The sequence below is a fragment of the Chrysochloris asiatica genome, unplaced genomic scaffold, assembly GCF_000296735.1.
Source record: "Chrysochloris asiatica unplaced genomic scaffold, ChrAsi1.0 scaffold00061, whole genome shotgun sequence".
NCBI classification, from domain to species: Eukaryota; Metazoa; Chordata; class Mammalia; order Afrosoricida; family Chrysochloridae; genus Chrysochloris; species Chrysochloris asiatica.
In genome coordinates, this window is record NW_006408579.1 from 2,794,681 (window position 1) to 2,816,401 (window position 21,721).

A 21,721-nucleotide genomic window follows, 5' to 3' on the forward strand; every position below is an offset into this window, starting at 1 on the left:
CTTTTGTTTTCTTTCTCTGTGATGTTCTTAATCTTATCCCACAGTTCTTCTGGTCTTCGGTCATTAATGTCTAATGAATCAAATCTGTTCTTAAGATGGTCTCTAAATTCATGAGGGATATGTTTAAGGTCATATTTTGGCTTTCATGGTCTTGTTTTGATTTTCTTCAGTTTCAGCCTGAACTTGATTATGAGCAATTGATGGTCTGTTCCACAGTCTGCCCCTGGCCTGGTTTAGGCTGATGATATGGAGCTCAAGTTCCATTTCTTTCCACAGATGTAGTCAATTTGATTTCTGTGTATTTCATCTGGTGAGGTCCATGAGTGTAGTCATCTTTTTTTGTTGTTTAAAATAAGTATCTGTAATGAATAAGTTTACAATTGGTCTTACAAAATTCTATAATGCTATCTCCAGCATCATTTCTATCACCAAGGCCATATTTTCCAACTTCTGATCCTTCCTCTTTGTTTCTGACATTTGCTTCCAATCAAGTAATGATCAATATATCTTGATTGAATGTTTGATGAATGTAAGTCTGAAGAAGCTGGTTGTTGTTGTTGTTGTTATGTGCCGTGGAGTCGGTTCCGACTCATAGCAACCCTGCACAGGGTTTCCAAGGCTGTAAATCTTTACGGGAGCAGAAAGCCTTATCTTTCTTCCGCAGAACAGCTGATAGTTTTGAACTGCTGACCATGAGATTAGCAGCCCGTTAGTAACCACTACATTAAGTCTGAAGAAGCTGGTAGAATTCTTCAATTTCATCATCACTGACTTTAATGGTTGCTGTGTAAATCTGAATAATAGTAGTGTTAACTGTAGGCATATGGATGTTATTCTACCATAGACAGTATTGGACTGCAAGATAGATCTTGAAATGTTCTTTTTGATGATGAATGTTACACCATTCCTCTTGAATTTGTGTTTCTAATTATAGTAAGCCATATGATTGTCAGATTCAAAATGGCCTATGCCAGTCCATCTCAGCTCACTAATGCCTAGGATATCAATCTCAGCTCACTAATGCCTAGGATATCAATCTTTATGCTTTCCATTTTTTCTGACATCTTCCAATTTTCCTAGATTCATATATTGTACATTCCATATTCTGATTATTAATGAATGTTTACTGCTGTTTCTCCTCATTATTAATGGATGTTTGTAGCTATTTCTTCCCATCAACAAATGAAACTCCTGAAAGCTTTACTCCATTAGAATCATCATGATCAACTCTACTTTGACAAGTTAGGTCACATTTTGAGTGTCTTCCAATGTGAAGGGCTTATCTTCTGATACTATATATACTTCTGGCAACATTCTGGTGCTGTTCACAATGTTTTCATCTTCTAGTACTATATCTAACAAGCTCTGGTAACATAGTGGTTACGAGTCAGGCTACTAACCTCAAGGTCACCAGGAGAAAGATGAGGTTTCCTGCTCCCCTAAAGATTTGCAGCCTCAGAAACCTTATGCAGGGTCGCTATAAGTCGGAACTGACCGTGACACACCACTACCACCAGTACTCTATCAGCCATTGTTCCATTGCTATTCAGTTCACCTCTCCTTCTTCCTAGTCTGTCTTACTCTGGAAGCTCTGCTGAAACCTGTCCACCATGGGTAACCCTGCTGGTATTTAAAATACCCATGGCATAGCTTCCAGCATCACAGCAATAGCAAATCAACACAGTATGACAAACAGTGAGACAGGAAGTGTTTTGACCTGGAGAGTTATGATTATTAAGTGTGGAGAAGAGGCATTCTGAGCAGTGAGTACAGCCTGGGCAAAGACACACAGGGTGAGAAAACATGATGTATTCTGGGAAGACTGGTTCAAAGTAAAGTGTAATGACAGATCAGGCTGGGTAGACAGTGCCAGGGGAATATGACTAAGGAGTAGGAAACAATGCTGCTTTGCTTTAGTATGAGAAACTCCCCCTTCTTAAGGAGCCCTGGTGCGGCACCGTGGGTTAATATGCTGGATTGTAAAGTCAGTCTGAACCGCAAGGTCAGTGGTTCAAGCTCATCAGTTGCTCCTCGGAAACGCTATACAGGGTCGCTATGGGTCGGAACTGACTTGATAGAACTTAACAACAACAACAACCCCTTCTTTAAATATATTTGCTTAAATGCTTCACAGCTAGCCAAAAGTCAGCTATTTAAATGCATCGCTTGCTCTGTGGAAGAAAAGACTTAGTGATCTGTTCCCATAAAGAAGTCAGTTGGTGAAAACCCATGAGGGAGTTCTACTCTGTCCTAATGAGTCTCTATGAGATAAAGTTGACTCAATGGCACACAACAAAAACAACAACAACAACCCATTCTTTAGGAGCCTTTGGATAATGCAAATAATTAACAGGCTTAGGGGTAAACTGAAGATTGGAATTTCCAGTCCACCCAAAGCTACCTCAGACAAAAGGTCAGGTGATACTTCTGAAAAATCAGCCATTGACAATGCTATGGAGCATACTTTTACTTTGTCACACACGTTATCACTAGGAGATACAGCCAATTTGATTACAACTAGTACTGCTGCCTCTATTATACCATTTTTTAACAACTTGTCTGTCAGTTTGTCATACTATGGTGCCTTGTGTGTTGATGTTATACTGGAAGCTATGTCACCAATATTTCAAATACTAGTAGAGTTACTCATGGTGTAAAGGTTTCAGCTGAGCTTCCAGATGAAGACAGGCGAAGAAGAAGGTGAGACTGACTACTTCTGAATTTGTAGCCACTGAAAACATTATGAATACTAGGTGAACACTGTCAGATAGTACCAGAATATTGAACACTGAAACATTAGGAACAGCACCAGATTATTATCAGATATGTTAGCACCTCAAACTGGAAGACACTGAAAATGCAAATAGGGAAGAGTTGTCTCCTCAAATTAGAGTTGACCATGATAATGCGACTGAAGTAAACTTTTGAGACCTTCATTTGCTGTTGGGGAAAAGCTCATAATGAGGACAAATAGCCGTATAACACTCATTAACAATCAGAACATAGAAGGTACAAACTATGAATCTAAGAAAATTGGAAGTTGTCAAAAATCAATCAGAAAACATAAAGATTGGTATCCTAGGCATTAGTGAGCTGAAATGGACTGGTATTGGCCATTTTGAATCTGACAATCATATGATCTACTATGCCAGGAATGACAAATTCAAGAGGCATAGTGTCACATTCATCATCAAAAAGGAAATTTCAAAATCTATCTTGAAGTACAAAGCTGTCTGTGGTAGGATAATATCCATATGCTTACAAGGAAATCAGACAATACCAATATTATTCAAATTTACACACATACCACTAAAGACAGTCTGAAATTGATAAAACATACAACTTCTTCAGTCTGAAACTGGTCAAACATGCAATCAAGACATATTAATAATTACTGGGGATAGGAATGCAAGGTTGAAAACAAAGAGGAAGGATTACTAGTTGGAAAATATGATCTTGGTGGTAGAAACAATACTGGAGATTCCATGACAGAATTTTGCAAGACTAATGACTTGTTTATTGAAGATACCTTGTTTAAATAATATAAAAGATGACTATACATGGCACATAACCACCACCACCACCATACACATGAACCTCACCAGATGAAACACACAGAACTCAAATTGGCTACATCTGTGGAAAGAGACGATGGAAAAGCTCCATATCATCAGCCAAATCAAGGACAGGGACTGAATGTGGAACAGACTATCAATTGCTTATATGAAAGTTCAGGCTGAAGCTGAAGAAAATTAAAAGAAGACCATGAGAACCAAAATATGACTTTGAATATATCACACCTGAATTAAGAGACCATCTCAAGAACCTATTTGATTCATTAGACACTACAGAGTTGTGAAATGACATTAAAAACATCATACAAGAAGAAAGCAAAAGGTCATTAAGAAGAAAAGAAAGAAGGAAAAGACCAAAATGGATGTCAGAAGAAACTTTAAAACTTGCTCTCCAGCATACAGATGCTAAAGCAAATGGAAGAAATGAGGAGGTAAAGAGCTGAACAGAAATTTTCAAAGGGCAGCTTGAGAAGACAAAGTCAAATATTATAATGAAATGTGCAAAGACCTGGAGCTAGAAAACCATTAGGGAAGAACATGTTCAGCATTTCTCAAGCTGAAAGAACTGGAGAAAAACTCAAGCCTTTATTTGAAACATTGGAGAATTCTAAGGATTAAATATTGAATGATGCAGAAAGCATCAAAAGAAGATGGAAGGAATACACATAGTCACTGTACCAAAAAGAAATGGTCAATGTTCAGTCATTTCAAGAGGTAGCATATGATCCAGAGCCAATGGTATTGAAGAAAGAAATCCAATATGTACTGAAGCAGTGGCAAAGAACAAATCTCCGGGAATTGATGGGATACAAATAGAAATCTTTAAACAAACTGATGCTGCACTGGAGGCACTCACTCATCTATGTCAAGAAATATGGAAAATAACTACCTGACAAAATGATTGGAAGAGATCCACATCTGTACCCATTTCAAAGAGAGGTGACCCAGTGGAATGTGGAAATCATGGAACAATATCATTAATACCACATACAAGTAAATTTTGCTTAAGGTAATTCAAAATCGGCTGCAACAGTACATTGACAGGAAACTGCCAGAGGTTCAAGCAGGGTTCAGATGAGGATGTGGAATGAGGGCTATCACTGCTAACATCAGATGGACCTTTGCTGAAAGTAGAGAATACCAGAAATCTGTTTACCTGTGCTTCATTGACTACTCAAAGGCTTTCAACTGTGTGTATCATGAAAAGGTATGGATAACAATGCAAAGAATGGGTATTCCAGAACACTTAATTGTGCTCGCAAAGAACCTGTACATAGATCAAGAGGCAGTCTTTCAAACGGGATACTGAATGGTTTAAAATCAGGAAAGGTGTGCACCAGGGTTGTATCCTTTCACCAAACTTATTCAATGTGTATGCTGTGCAAATAATCTGAGAAACTGGATTAGATGAGAAGAACGGACCATCAGTTTTAGAGGAAGACTCATTAACAATCTGTGATATGCAGATGATAAAACCTTGCTTGCTGATAGTGAAGAGGACTTAAAATTCTCACTGATGAAGACCAAAGACCTCAATCTTTAGTATAGTTTGTGCCTCAATGTAAATAAAACAAAAATACTCACCACTGGACCAATAAATAACATCATGATAAATGAAGAAAAAATTGAAGTTGTCAAAGACTTCATTTTCTTTGGATCCACTATCAACAGTCATGGAAGCAACAATCAAGAAATCAAATGATTATTGCACTGGGCAAATGTGCTGTACAAGACCTCTTTAAAGTGTTCAAGAGTAAAGATGCCAGTTTGAGGACTAAGGTGCGTCTGACCCAATCCATGGTATTTTTAGTAGTCTCCTATGCATGTAAAAGTTGGACATTGAATAAGGAAGACAATGAATAAAGAATCAAATTGATGCATTTGTTTTATATTATTTGATAAAAATATTGAAAGTGCCATGGTCCACCAGAAGACAAAACAAATCTGTGATGGTAGAAGTATGCTGAGAATAAAATAGCATGGTGTGACTTCCTCTGTTATGCTTTGGACGTATTATCAGGACGGACCAGTCTCTGGAGAAGGACATGATACTTGGTAAAATGGAGCATAAACAAAAAAGAGGAAGACCCCCAAAGAGATGGACTGGCACAGTGGCAGCAGCCATGGCCTGAAGTGTAAAAATTGTGGGCGTGGTATAGGACCAGTCAATGTGTTTTTTCCTTTCGGGCATTGAGTCATTATGAGTCAGAACCTACTCAGTGGCGCTTAACCATATTGGTGCTCCTATTTTAACATTGTTTTAGCTGTTATCCATTTCATTCATATAAACAATGATAGATTGGTGCAGTTTGAGTGGCAGCTGGGAATGGGAAGTGGTCAGAGCAGTGTAGGCCAAGGGGACCATTTCCACAGCCCAAGAGTTTTTCCTGGAGCTCATCATCCAGAACAACCCTAGAGCAATTGAATCTCTGGTCAACACAAGATGGGTTAGAGGTCCAGTCACTGATTACTGCTCAGATTGTCCTTCCTCATCTAGGAATGGACCCAAATTGCTCAGCTATTAGGCACCCCTCCAGCTGGCATTTGGTTACCACAACTTCACACCTTTAAATTGTATCATGTTGCCATTCATGGGGATTCCCCACAACTCCTTGAATTAGAGTTTATCAGGAGTTGCCTAATTATTGACCTAGCTAGAAAAACCTGTCAAAGCTATCTGGTGGGAATAAGGACTTTAGATGATAGCAATGTTTTTAGAGTGTCTTGAGATGGGACTTCCGACTGAGGGACTGCATGTGTGATTGTGTGTGCAGAGTAACTATGGCAGCAGGAAGCAATAGAGAGGGCAAAGGGTGGGACACAGAGTTAATGTCATCTTCCACCTAGAACAAAGGTGTTGAGGCTAAACATCTCATCAGTTCATTTTCCTTCCCTGAGTTGGATAGTCTTCCTCTTGACTACAGATCAGGATTTAAAGAAGTGACAAATAGCACAGCTTGACCTTTCCCCAAATTGTCAAAGGAAACCAAAGGGGGAAGCTTTTTACCAATCCGTGGACAGGAAAGCAGGAAAGGGTTAAAGCAATCCAGGCAGTGTCCAGCAAGGAAATCCTTGTAGCTAGCACAGGGAAAGGCCATCAATGGACAGGAATTCTCCAGGACACTGATGTAGAGATGCACAGCTCTCATGTGATCACAGATTAGATAACTGTAACCTAGACAGGGGACAAAAACAGTCAAAGTTTCAGTTCATGACAAATGGAAATTCCCTTCATGAGAATTACTGTAACTCTATTGAATTTATGACTCCAGAGGCTATAAATATACAGGATGTCCCCCAAGTCAAGACACTTTTTTTGAATATTAGCAGATATAGTTAAAAGAAGCCCTGGTGGCTTGATGGCTAACCACTTGGCTGCTAACAGAAAGGTCAGAGGTTCAATTCCACCAGCTACTCTACAGACTTCCATAAAGATTGTTGTTGTTAAGTGCCATCAATTCACTCTGACTCATAGTGACCCTATATTGGGTCTCCAAGCTTGTGGTTCGAAGTCCAGTTCTTATCCTATAGTGCCACACCAAGAGTCTTTCCACATCAAGAGGGACTCGATAAAGATTGTTGTAGTTGTTGTTATGTGCAATGGAGTCAGTTCCGACTCCTAGTGACCTTGTACAGGGTTTCTGAGGCTGTATATCTTTACTGGAGCAGAAAGCCTCATCTTTCTCCCATGGAACAGCTGGTAGTTTCAAACTGCTGACCATGAGATTAGCAACCTAATTCATAAGCACTACACTAACAGAGGCACATTCAGGGTGATAAAGATTACAGCCCAGAAAATCTTATTGAGGAGTTCTACTCTGTCACATGATGTCACTATGAGTCAGAATTGGCTGGACTGCATCGAGCAACAGCAGACATGGGTACTGGATTCTTCCATTTCCTTTTTATTTTCCTGCTAATTAATCTACTGAGAATGTTGCTTGATTTGAGACCCCATTTTTTTTTTTTTTTTTACTTGTGCTTTATTGACTATGTAAAGGCTTTTGACTGTGTGGATCATGACAAGCTATGGATAATATATATATATATATATATATTTTTTTTTTTCCCTTAAGTTTTTATTGTGGGTTGAGTGAAATTTTACAGGGCAAACCATCAGTTTTACATTCAACAAATCATACAACATGTTTCATCATAATGATTACATTCCCCTCCATGCACCATCAGTTAACAGTATTTCTCTCTATTCACTTTTAGCTCTTAAAAAAAAAAAAAAAAAGCCCACTCAGGCATATATAATAATTTTACACCACCAAAGAGGCACATTCTGCAAGTCAGCCTCATGGCCACTCTCTCTTAGTTCCTCTCTTCCCATGAATCTAGAGTCCTCAGCCGCTCCCCGTCTCCATGCTCCCATCTCTGCCTCCATGTCTGGTGTCGCTGCTTCTCTGGATAAGGTCCAGCATTCTGCTTGTGCTCTTCTCCCTTGATGATCCTAGGGTCCTTTGTTTCTGGACTGTAAGATGAACTGCTCTCCCATTTTTGTTAAAAAAAAAACAAACCTCTACCTTTACAATTATGATAGTCGCAATTAGTCATGATAACAATTACTCACTATTGAATCATAAGAATCTTATCCCCATCTCTTTTAACCAGACTTAGACAAGAAGGAACTTTGATAGCGTAGTAGTTACGAATCAGGCTGCTAGCCTCAAGGTCGGCAGTTCAAAACTACCAGCTGTTCCGCAGCAGAAAGAAGAGGCTTTCTGCTCTAGTAAAGATGTGCAGCCTCGGAAACCCTGTGCAGGGTCACTATGAGTTGGAACTGACTCCACGGTACTTAACAACAATCTAGACAAGATGACAACTATTCAGTGGGGACTCTTTCTTCCCCAGCACACTCTTAAATTAAATTCCATCTTGAAACCTTGTAAGCCAGCCACTTTGTGCCTTTATCACCCCCTCATTTTAGGTAGCCAATGTCTAAGTTGCCCGTCCCTTTATACCTTGTGTACAGAGGGGATAGCATTGATACTTAATGTGAAGACTCCTTCCTTCTCTGTTGGTATTTAGAGTTAACTACCTCCATGAGTATCGGGCTGCGAACCTTAGGGTCAGCGGTTCGAAACTACCAGCCGCTCCGCGGGAGAAAGATGAGGCTTTCTACTCCCGTAAAGATTTACACCCTCGGAAACCCTGTACAGGGTCGCTATGGGTCGGACCCGACTCGATGGCACTTAACAACAACAACAACCTCCATGAGTATAGGTCAAGTTCATCAAAGTGTAGCAATTTACCCTTGTTTCCTTTATCAAAAATTGTTTTTTGTTGTTCTTTTTTTAACTTCCTCTAGTTGAGTTCTGATTATCAAGCCATCGAGGCTAGGTCAAATGGGTACTATCTGCAAATTTGGGGGTTCTTACGTCTCTCCCATCACTTTACATCAGCTGGATGCTTCACTGTTACCTCTAGCCCTCTGTGGCTATGTCCTTGTCCATGAGCTCAGGTGTTCCCAGGTCTCACCACACATTGGACCAGCAGCCCTTCCTTTTCTCTTTCATTTCCAGGTCAATGGGAGTCAATGGACCATGGTTGAACTCAGCCCATTTCTTCATTGCTACCTTTCCCCCTCTTCCACTCACCAGTAGACCAACATGGTCACCAGCAAGCTTACATGCCTGCTCATGTGTTTCCTTTGAGTTTAGTCTTGGGGGTGGGGGCGGGTTTGTCCTGAAGGAACTTGATTGTTTGGCTTCCCTGAAAACAGTTTGCTTATTCTTGCAGTAGCCAGTCATGCTGACATTTTTGTTTTAGGTTTTTCCTGATGATCTTTCTTTGATGATGCATCTTCTATCACTCTAACTGTTCCAGGCTGGTCTGCTTGTCCTTTCTAGTGGGAATGTCCTACCTCAGAAGGTTCTGGATGGGGCTCAGGATTCCACCTAAGGTCCTATACTCTGCAAAGTCTCTGCAAGGGGCCTGTTTCACTGGGCAAGTTCTAGAACCCCTTTTAGGTATTCCAATCAGTTATGGGCTGAGATAGGCTTACAAGTTTTCTGTAATCCTGTTTCCCACCATTCCTTTCTATCCCACTCAAGTGTCTATTTTACAATAGTAGGCAAGGGAAACTAATATTCATAAGATAGGCAAGCATCTTTGTATTATTTCTCATCTTTAAACTATGCCTAGATCCCTGTATCACAGAGTCCTATTGTTCCAAGGTTAAGCATGTATCACTATTTACCTCTGTTCCATATAGCCCATGCAAACCTGTCTCAGTGTTCCCCTATCTACCTTGTTCTTCCACCTCCTTATCCTTCTTGTATTGTCCTCCCCAACACCTGAAATATAATGTGTCTGCCTTTACCCTGTGATCTACCATTGCCTCCCTCCACCTTCCCCAAAACCCCCTATCCCAATGCCACCATTGTGGTTACTTTATATTCCTTTAACATTTCCCTCCATTTAAGACAGTCTATTTTATCCTATAATTTACCTGATCTTCCTACCACCTAGATCTCTGTTCCTCAGTGTTTACCTTTTTTTCACAATGTAATTGTTTTGATCATAGAATGACCTCCCAGATCCTCTGAATTTGTTCTTACTGTTTTATTCGGTTCTTGACTCTTCCATTTGTCGACTGACTTCCGGGTGATGCTGCCACATACATCAATCTCTAGTTGTTGTCTGTCCTTGTTGGTTCTCAGTCCACAGAACTTGCTTTAGGATGTTTTTCATAGCAGGGTTGGCTTTGGCAAAATCCCTTAGTTCCAGTTTATCCTGAAATGTTTTGAGTACACCATCATATTTGATTGACAGCTTTGCTGGGTAGAGGATTCTTGGTCAGCAGTCTTTTTCTTTCAGGATTTTATATATGTCTCCCCATTGCCTTTTGCCTGCATGGCTTCTGTTGAGAAATCTGAGCTTAATTTAATTTGCTTGCCTTTGTTTGTTACACGTCATTTTTCCCTAGCTGCTTTCAGGATTCTGTTCTTATCTTTGATTTTGGAGAGCTTGATTATTATATGTCTTAGTTTTTTCTTTTAGGGTTATCCTTCCTGGGGCTCATAGAGCTTCTTGGATGCTTATCTTTAGCTTTTCAGGATATTAGGGAAATTTTCTTCCAGAAGTTCTTCAACTATCTCTTCTGTGGACTTGTGTGATTCTTCCTGTTCTGGAATGCCGATAAGTCTTAAGTTATTCCTTTTCATGTTATCCAACATAAATCTTAGACCTTCTTCAGACATTTTTATCCTTTTTTTCTGTTTGTTCTTCTATCTTAGTGGTACTGAGAGATTTATCTTCCAACTCACTAGTTCTGGCTTCCATCTCTTCAATTCTACTCCTTTGCCCTTTCAGTGTATTGTCCATTTCTAAAATTATATTATTAGTCGTTTGGATCTCTTTCTGTAGGTTTTGTTTTTTCCAATGTTGTATCTTTCTTATTTGATTGTTCCTGTAGCTCTTTCGTGACTTCTTCCTTATTTTTCTCAACTCCATCGTAAAGTGTTTTGATACATTTTATAATCATTTTTCTGAATTCCTTCTCATTCATTTCCAAAGCCTGCCCTTCTTCAGTATGGAGTGTAGGTCTACCTCCAGATCATCTGTTTAGTCACTTTATCTTGTTTCTGGACATGTGCTGATATGGTCATCTGTTTCTGGTTTTTTTTGGGCATATTCAGTGGTTAGATGTGTCCTTAAAACTTAGATGGGTATGTATTTTGGTATTTTTTTATGTTTTCTGATTGCCTCCAGGTAGATGTGATCAGGAGGGCTTCCCTTTTCACTCTTTTCCTGAAAAATTTCAAGATGCCACTGTTGGTGATTATGACATAACTCAGGATTTAATTTTCATCCTGTTTCCTTTTTAGTCTGCCTGTCCTGCTCCACAATCCCAGTTCAGTCCTTTTTTCTAGTGATAAATAGTTCAGGGCCGGTTGTGGCTGCTTTGCACTGCCGTTTGGTTTTAAGTGGAAACCATTACTCTAAATTTTGAGGAGATCTCTGTGCATTCATAGTAGAACTCTCTGGGGGTGGGGGTGGGGGTGGGGGTGGGGTGTTCTGTCACTCAGCACCCTCTCTAGTTACCAGAATTGAAGTGTGCAGACAGTGAGAGGCCAATAAACAAATACAAAAAAAAAATAATGTCCACACCTTTATGTCCACAGTTCTGTCAGGCGTCCGTGGCTGCTCTCATCCTTCCCCGGTTCAGTCTCACCCAAGATGGTGGCTCCAGGATCAGCTGAGTGCCTTGGATTAAAAAGCACTGGATTTCTTGCTTCTGCTACAAATTCCACTGGCTGTAAGCCTTCCAACTTTCTAAATATTCCTTTACAAGTGGTTCATAGTTCTGGGACCATCCCCTCAGCCTGCTTGGTCTGGTATTCTGTGTTGTTGCTGACGGAGATCCTCAATGCATTTCCACCCATTCTGCTATCTTGTTTGTTCTCTGAGACCCATTCTTTTAAGATCATGCAAACATTCTTTCAGAAAATGTAGCATATAGAAAATTGAAGATGCTGACTCTACTTCTTAAAATGAATGTCTGTTTCTGCATGTTTAGCCTTCATAATCACCAATACAACCAATGTTCTCAAGCTTATTATATGTACCTCAACAATGAGACAATCAAGGGAGTCAGCAGCAGTTCATGGTCCATCTCTGAAACCAGAGTGCTGAGAGTCACCTGACCCAATGACTGACACATTAAGTTTGCCAAATGTCCCAAATTATTAGAAACTTGATTTTGTTGTTGTTGTTTATTATTTTAAAGTTCACAGGCACCCACAATGGATGGATTGGCCAGCACTAAGAGATCTGTTGTAAACCAAGCTATGGGATTCTTAGACTTTTCCTTCACCTTGGCATCCCCTCTGAGGCCAGCAGCCAAAGCTGAACTAGGTTCTAACCTTGCTTTCCTACATGGGTGGGACACTCAGTATGCCCCAGCTGTTTTTAGCTGCAGCAGGAAGATAGAGATGAGATAGCTAAGCCCTTTTCACATTGGTTTATGTAGAAACAATGAAAAGTGGTCAATTAAAATGCCACAGGAATTTTCAAAAGCCATTAAAACCTAAGAATCCCATCTCATATGATAAGAATTACTGAAAATTTATAAATTGTCAAAAGAAGCATAATTTGGAATAGGTAAATTAAGTTAGTGGTTATTCAATGAATTGCTAAAAGGATGTTTAAAATGTTAAAGATTTGGTTAAATAGTAAAAGTCTAAAAATGCAGTAGACAGAGATCACGATCAACTAAAACCCCCATATGAAATGCTGATATGTTAATTATATTCATAAGAAGACTAAGCAACCCTGTGATGTTTTAGCTTTCCACAAAATTTAATATTATTTAAAATACTCAAAAGAAACATTCCAGAAGAATATATTTATAAGAGAAAAGATGCATATTCTTTGAACATACTCCAAAAGATTATTTTGGAGAGTTAAATTTAGTAGATTTGATAAAATAGCCATGCAATGAATTGATCCTTCAGTTAGCTAGCTTTGGGCACATAGACTTACTTCTGCCACCACTGGGCTCTCTATAGGCTATACCACAAACTAGGGTCCAAGGAATAATAAAGGTTATTGACTTGAGTGATGTTGGACCATGGCAGGAGAAAAGACAAGTTAGTAAAACATGAGACAGAGGAAGGCACTGAAAGATATAATGCAGACTTTTAATTTCAGGCACTCTACTTTTAGAATTCCTGAGTTCAAAAGACATTCATTTAACAAGTGCTGGGTAATACATTATGGGACTAAGCAATGGAGTCACTGGGTGTCACAAATAGTTAAGTAACACAATTGCTAACTGAAAGATTGGCAGTTAGAATCCACCCAGAAACACCTCAGAAGAAAGGCCTAGTGATCTACTTCTTAAAAATCAGTCATTGAAAACCCTGTGGAGCACAGCACTACTGTGATACATATGTGGTCACCATGAATTGGAATTGACTTGAAGACAACTGGTAAAGACATCCATTCAACAAGTGCTAAGTAAAGGATTCTAGGACTTAGCAAAAGACACCAAAAGATCCTCTGTCGCTCCATTACTGGTTGACCAGACCTGAAAACTTTGAAAAGCCCATTTCAAAGACAGTCAAAGACCCAACTTTGTCTGTCTTTCTGACCTGCATGAATGAATGAAGGACAGCCCGGTTGGTCTTGACCTCCATTAACAAAGTAGTCCACATGTCCAACAGGAATCCGGATACCCAAATCTGAAAGCAGGAAAATCTCATTAGCTTCTTACTACAGAATCAGCTTTTTACTACAGTCTACCAGTTACAGCCCTGAGATCTGACCTTGGGAGCCTATTCATTTCCTTTACAGAATGGGTGCACCCCTCACTCTTAAGTCTTGTAAGACTTAGGATCTAATTTTCAGGCAGTTTTCTAAAGGGGACTTTCCATGTTGGAAGGAAACCAAGTAGAATAAATCCATAAAAAGATATTCTTACTAATAAATTAGAGAAAAATACCCTTTATCGCAATTTTTATAAATCAGTAAATACTGGAAGATCTGTCAATTCAATGTAATCTTTGCCAAATTTCCCATAACCACAAACCTCACTGGCTTCCTAAATAATGTCTTCTCCTTTTTTCTCTTTCCCGTGTCTCTGTAACCACTAACGAACTTTTGTCTCCGTATACTTTTCTATTCTTCATTAAGATAGGTGAGATCATCCAATATTTGCTCTTTTTCAATTAACTTTTTTCACTAAATTAAAAGTTTTCTATGTTGCAGATGGATCAGAATTTCATTTCTCTTTCCAGCGTAATCTTTTAAAGTAGTCCAAATCATTCCCTTGCTCCTATTGATTTTAGAACAAAATTTAAAGTCTTTGCTATGGCCAAAAGAAATGCAGTATGCATTTTCTGAGTATTGGCAAACAATCATGCCTTTCCTATTACTTACTCATAGATTTGCTGTTGATCATAGAGTGAAAGTCTGAACCAAATATTTTGGTCAATGAATATTAATTTGGTCAATGAAACCTTCCTGCCTACTGATGGCTAAAAATAAAACCATTCATCTTTGTGGTCAGAAAATGACAGAGCTGGAAGAGATATTAAAGATCATGCTGATCAACCCCTCACTGTTTGTTCAGCAGGAGGTCAGTGAGGGTCTTGTCCAGGGTCATACAGCTAGATGCCAGTTTCCTAACCCTTGTCTTTATCACCCCAGCTCACTGTCAGTATCTGTGTGGATGGCTTCCACGAAGAGGGCATCTCCAGCATCCAGTCGCTCTTCCAGTCTGGCTCTGGTATACTCCGGTCCAGCAGGGTCCAAGCCTACAGGGACATACTGGCATCAGGGGCTAATTTCCTCTGAGCTGCATGGACACTCATGGGCCCTCAGCTTCCCTACCCTGGTAGTTCTTCCTATTTAGATTATAAATCCCCCTACAAGGACCCAAAAGGAGTTCTGACAGGTAGTAGTTATGAGTCAAATTGCTAACCTCAAGGTCAGCAGTTCAAAACTACCAGCTGTTCCGCAGGAAAAAGACGAGGCTTTCTGCTCCTGTAAAGATTTACAGCCTAGGAAACCCTATTCAGGGTCACTATGAGTTGGAACCAACCCCACGGTACACAACCATCACCACCACAAGGACCCAAGGGTTGGGAGAACTAGCTCAAAATTACCTTTCCCAAGAAACCAGACTCTCTGTTGTTTCTTTTGAGGAAACCTCTCAATGACCTAATTATTCTGGTTCTAGAATGAGCTTGAAAATGACAACCACTTGGTAAGGGTTAATGTGAGTAATATCAATCCTTGTAGAGTGGTAACAATGGCTATAATTCTTGGAGCAATTGCCATGCACCAGGCTTTGTCCAAGGCCATTTTACACACATTGCTAGTCCTCACAACACTGTGAAGCAGATATTACTATCCCCATGTCTTACTCAAGATCCCATTACCTCCCATTCTTACCCTCAAAAGAGTTAGCAAACTATGTGACAAGGCAGGTAGGTCTCTGGGTGGTTTCTACTCAGCTCCTAACAAAAGGTTGTTGGTTTGAACCCACCCAAAGGTGTCATAGAAGAAAGGCCTGCCTACTTGCTTTCATAAAGATTACAGCCAAGAAAACCCTATGCATCTCAATTTGAGTCTGTAACACATGAGGATGTAACACAGAAGTTAGAATCAACTTGACGGAAACTTGAGGCAAGGATTTAAGTGCAAGTAGTTTATTAGGACCCACCAGTTGTTTGTCAGTTTATCATACTGGGATAGTTTTCATGTTGCTGTGATGCTGGAAGCTATGCCACTGCTATTTTAAATACCTGCATGGTGGACAGGTTCCAGCAGAGTTTCCAGACTAAGACAGAAGAGGAAGCAGGAGAGGCAAACTATTTCTGAATGTTTGGCCATTGAAAGCTTTTAAATAGCAGTGGAACAATGTCAGATACAGTACTAGAAGATGAAAACATTACGAACAGCAGCAGAATATTGTCAGATATAGTGCCAGAAGATGAGTCCCTAGCTTGAAAGGTACTCAAAATGTGAACAGGGAAGAGCTGCCTCCTCAAAGCAGAGTTGACCATGATGACACAAATACAGTAAAGCTTTCAGGACCTTCATTTGCTGATGGGGCATAACTCAAAAAGAGTAGAAGTAGCTGTAAACAGCCATTAATAATAACATGGAATATATGAAGTATTAATCTAGGAATATTGGAAGTTGTCAAAAATGAAATGGAATGCATAAAAATCAATATCCTAGGTATTAGTGAGCTGAAATGGACTGGTATCGAACATTTTGAATCTGAGTCATATGGTTTACTATCCTGGGAACAAAAAATTTAAGAAGAACAGCATCACATTCATCATCAAAAAGAACATTTAAGATCTATCTTGAAGTACAATGCTGTTGGTGTTAAGATAATGTCTATGAGTAAGACCAGTTAATACCACTATTATTCAAATTTGCACACCAACCATTAAAAACAGTGATGATGAAATTGAAGAATTCTACCAACTTCTTTAGTCTAAAGTTGATCAAACATACAATCAAGATGTATTGATAATTACTAGCCATTGGAATGCAAAGGCTGGAAGCAAAGAGGAAGAATCAGAAGTTGGAAAACCTGGCCTTGATGATAGAAACAATGCTGGAGGTCGTATGACAGAGTTTTGCAAGACCAATGACTTCTTCATTGCAAATATCTTTTTAAAGCAATGTAAAAGACGACTAGTCACATGGATGGACCTCACCAGATGGAATCCACAGAAATAAAATTGACTATATCTGTGGGAAGAAATGGTGGAAAAGCTCCATGTCTTCAGTGAAAACAAGGACAGAGGCAGACTGTGGAACAGAACATTAATAACACTCAAGTTCAGACTAAAGCTGAAGAAAATTAAAACAAATCTAAGGAAGCCAAAACATGACATTGAATATATCCCACATAAATTTATAGACCATCATAAGAACACATTTGATGCATTAGAGACTCATGACCGAAGACCAGTAGACTTGTGAAATGACATCAACAACATCATACAGGAAGAAAGAAAACGGTAATTTAAAAGATGGAAGAGAAAGAAACAACCAAAATGGATGTCAGAAGAGATTCTGAAACTTGCTCTCCAGCACAAAGAAACTAAAGCAAATGGAAGAAATGAGAAGGTAAAATTGTAAAAATAGAAAATTCAAAGGGCAGCTCAAGAAAGCAAAGCCAAGTATTATAATGGTATGTGCAAAGAACTGGAGTTAGAAAATCAAAAAAGAAGAACATGCTCAGTATTTCGCAAGCTAAAATAACTAAAGAAACAAATTCAAGCCTCTATTTACAATATTGAAAGATTCTATGGACTCCTGGTATGATGCTATAGGATCAGCACTGGACTGTGAACCACAGGTCTGCAGTTCAAGCCCACAAGCTGCTCCTCCGTAGCCCTATACAGGGTCGCTAGGAGTCAGAACAGACTCAACAGCACTTAACAACAACAACATGGGCAAAATACTGAATGATGCAGAAAGCATCAACAGAAGATGGAAGAAATTCAGAGGCACTGTAACAAAAAGAAATGGTCAATGGTCAACCATTTCAAGAGGTAGCATATGATCCAGAACCAATGGTACTGAAGAAATAAGTCCAATGTGCTCTGAATGCACTGGCAAAAAACAAGGCTCTGGGAATTGATGGAATACAAGTTGAAATCTTTCAACAAACTGATGTGGTCATGGAGGCACTCATTCATTTCTGCCAAGAAATTTGGAAGACCCGGCTATCTGATTGGAAGAGATCCATATTTGTGTTCATTTAAAAGAGAGATGACCCAATAGAACGGGGAAATCATCAGAGAATATCATATGCTAGTAAAATTTTGCTGAAGATAATTCAAAAACAGCTGCAAGAGTCCATTGATAGGGAACTGCCAGAGGATCAACCCAGATTCAGACTAGAACGTGAAATGAGAGATATCACTGTTGACATCAGATGGCTCTTGACTGAAAGCAAGATACTAGAAAAATGTTTGCCTGTACTTTATTGATTATGCAAATGTTTTTAACTGTGTGGATCATCACAAACTATGGATAACTTTGCAAAGAATGGATATTCCAGAACACTTAATTGTACTCATGAGGAACTTATACATAGACCAAGAGGAAGTTGTTCAACCAGAACAAGGGGATACTGAATGGTTTAAAATCAAGAAAGATGTACACCTGGGTTGTATCCTTTCATCATACTTATTCAATGTGTATGCTGAGCAAATAATCTGATAAATTGGATTATATGAAGCAAAACATGGAATCAGGATTGAAAGAAGACTCATTAACAACCTATGCTATACAGATGATACAACCTTGCTTGCTGAAAGTGAAGAGGACTTAAAATACTTACTGAAGAAAATTAAAGACTACCTTCAGTATGGGTTGCACCTTAATATAAAGAAAAACAAAAAATCCTCACCACTTGGCCAATAAATAACATCATGATGAATGGAGAAAAGATTGAAGTTGTCAAAGACTTCATTTTGCTTGGATCCTCTATCAACAGTCATGGAAGCAACAGTCAAGAAACAAAACAATGTATTGCATTAAGCAAATCTGCTGTACAAGACCTCTAAAGTGTTCCAGAGTAAAGATGCTAGTCTGAGGACTAAGGTGTGTCTGACCCACGCCATGGTATTTTGAATAGTCTCAAAAGCATGTGAAAGTAGGACAAAGAATAAGGAAGCGCCTAGAAGAATTGATGCCTTTGAGTAATGGTGTTCAAGAATAATATTAAAAGTACCATGCACTACTAGAAGAACAAACAAATCTGTGTTGGGAGAAGTATGGCCAGAATGCTCCTTAGAACCCAGGATGGCAAGACTTCATCTTTCATACATCGGATATGTTATCAGTCCCTGGAGAAGGACATCATGCTTGGTAAAGGGAGGGTCAGCGAAAAAGAGAAAGACCTCCGACCAAATGAATTGGCACATTACAGCAGCAATGAGCTCAAGCATATTAACAACAATTTTGAGGATGGCACAGGATCAGGCAGTGTTTTGATCTGTTGTGTGTAGGGTCACTATGAGTCAGAACTGACTGGATGGCGTTTAACAGCAACAACAATGTTAAATTATTCTTTCATTTCTTGGATTATACCCTGCTCAGCCAAGATGGTTTTTGTTTTTTGTTTTAATTTGTTAACAACAACAAACCCTAAGAGAATAGATAAAGAAGACTGTTACCTGTTATCCGTCCCAACTGGCCTTTGTAGAAATGTCCTACCATGCCCCCAACATGAGCCCCCAGGCTAACACCAATGATGTGGATTGAAGGCTCTGACACACCCAGCACCTAGAACAAAGCAACCACAGTGAGTTCTATTTTGGCCACAGCAGTCCCTGGCCTCACAGACATACTCTTTCTTCTGATGCTTCAGAAAAAGAGAATCCTAGGCAGGATACACCCACCACACATGCTTCAGAGTCAAAGGCAAAATGTTAACCACTTACTCTCTTCTTGGGCACCCCAACCCTGATAATTCCCTAACTTTCTCTTTAATGCCCATAGTGTGTGAATAATCATGTTCCCTCTCAAGGGACCACAATATACCAAGCAATTCTCACTCACCATTTCTAATTTACAATGGTATCATCTTTGACAGTGGAGGAACCTGAGGCTCAAATTCCTCAAATATCCTGCCCATCATCAGCACTGTAAGTGGCAAAGTTAGCATTTGGACCAAAAACCAACAAAGTCTAAAACTAATGGGTTGCTACTACTACCTGTGTTGTTTCTTTCTTTCTGACCCTTCTGCTCCATAAGTAGCCACAGCACACCATGAGATCTTCGGCACTTACCAGAAGTTCACGGAGGAAACGGGAGATCTCAAGGCCCAGTTTAACCACATTTTCCACAGCTGAGAAGTAGACACCCGTAGAGCCATAAACCCAGTCCACAGCAATCACATTAACATTGGCTGCATGCAGAAGGGTTCTAATGAATTTATCAATCCAGGAAGGCTTTGTTCCTAAAGCCCTAAACATGTGGCCCAAAAGGATAAGAAAATTATTTGTCAAGGTGACATTCTTTGTCATGGAAACCTCTATTAACCCCAAACCCAAGTGGGGGCAGGGGTCTAGGAAGAAAGGTATTGTGTGTTGAATTATGTGTGTCCTCCCCTCCACACATACACAAAAGTTATAAATCTTAATCCCTATGTTGTTGTTAAGTGCCATCGAGTTGGTTCCAACTCAAAGCGACCCTGTTAGGGTTCTGAGGAGCAATTGGTGGGCTTGAACTGCCAACCTTGTGGTTTGCAGTCCAGTGCTTATCCCATAGCACCACACCAAGAGTCCAACCCCTATATCTGTGGTTACAATCCCATTTGGGAGTGGTTTTTCTTTGTTATGTTTATGAGGCAGTGTAGTGTACAGGTGTGCCTTGAGTCAATTTCTTTTGAGATAAAAAAGTAACAGATTTGAGATATAAAAGGTATAGATTAAGCACGAAAGATGTAAGCATAATTGAGGGAAGATAGATGGTAAACCACTTGAAAGTCACCTATGAACTGGGAAACAAACTGAAAGGAGGAAAGAACCTTCCCCCAGAATAGAGAGAAATCTTCCCCAAAGCCAGTGCCATGAATTTGGTCTTTAAATCTCCTAAACTATGAGAATATAAATTTCTGCCTGTTAAAGTCACCCACTTGTGATATTTTTGTTCTAGCAGCGCTAAAACATAGGAATATACAGGCAGTAAATCATATAATGGTGTTACATGGTGTAGCACTGTGGGATAATGCACTGGACTGCAAGGTTATTTTGAACAACAAGGCTGATGATTCAAACTCACCAGTAGCTCCCTGGAAATCCTATACAGGGTTACTATGAGTTAGAACCAACTCAGTGGCACTTAACAGAAACAACAAATCGTATAGTATTGTAAGCATGGTAAGTGTTGTTGACACTGCAGGGTTTTTGAGGCTGTAAATTTTTGTGAGAAGAAAAAGTCTCATCTTTCTCCTATGGAGAAAGGAAACTGACCTTGTGGTTTGCAGTTCAGTGCTTATCCTACAGAGCCACAACGCAGGACTTCTCTCCGCACATGTGAAACTTTTGTGTAATTTATGAAAGGATGTCTCTTTGTCCCAGGTAGCCAGCCTCATGTCAGGGCTCTGAATTCAGGTTGTATTTGGGTCCCAACCAGATCTCAGTGTGGCAACCTTATGCAATGCTTAAGCTACACACATTGTATACATTGACCCTGCTTGTGTTATTTGTGGAAAAGACAGTCTTGTACTGTATAGATAAAATTTGAAATCATGATAGCCAGTCTAGAATTTAGGCTTTTTCCCTGAGGATGATTTCATTCATTCATTCACCCATTCATTTACTTAACAAACTCTTATCTATGGGCCCTGCAGTATGCTGTTGTTGTTAGTTGTCATTGAGTTTATTCCAATTCATGGCAGCCCGATGTGTGCAGAAGAGAATTGCTCCAGTTTAACGCATTGGACTGCTAATTGTAAGGTCTGCAGTTTAGACCCACCAGCCGTTCCTCAGAAACCCTATATAGGGTCACTATGAGTCAGAATTGACTCGATAACACTTAACAACAAATATATATATATTGTTTTTGTTGTTAGTGTCATTGAGTCAGTTCCAACTCATCGGGTTTCTGAGGAGCAGCTGGTGGGTTTGAACCTCCGGTGGGTTTGAACCTCC

The 21,721-nt window shown here is 39.6% G+C and overlaps 1 protein-coding gene across 1 annotated transcript in view; it reads right to left on the reverse strand.

The window, feature by feature from the left end:
• Positions 1-21,721, reverse strand: part of PLA1A (phospholipase A1 member A) — a 59,820-nt gene that overhangs the window by 10,466 nt on the left and 27,633 nt on the right. Inside the window, exons 3-7 of the mRNA XM_006864201.1 lie at positions 19,856-20,033; positions 19,241-19,349; positions 14,741-14,842; positions 13,679-13,768; positions 6,583-6,750 (exon numbers count right to left, since the gene is read on the reverse strand). Coding sequence (XP_006864263.1) covers positions 6,583-6,750; positions 13,679-13,768; positions 14,741-14,842; positions 19,241-19,349; positions 19,856-20,033 — 647 coding nt within the window. The remainder of the gene's footprint in view (positions 1-6,582; positions 6,751-13,678; positions 13,769-14,740; positions 14,843-19,240; positions 19,350-19,855; positions 20,034-21,721) is intronic.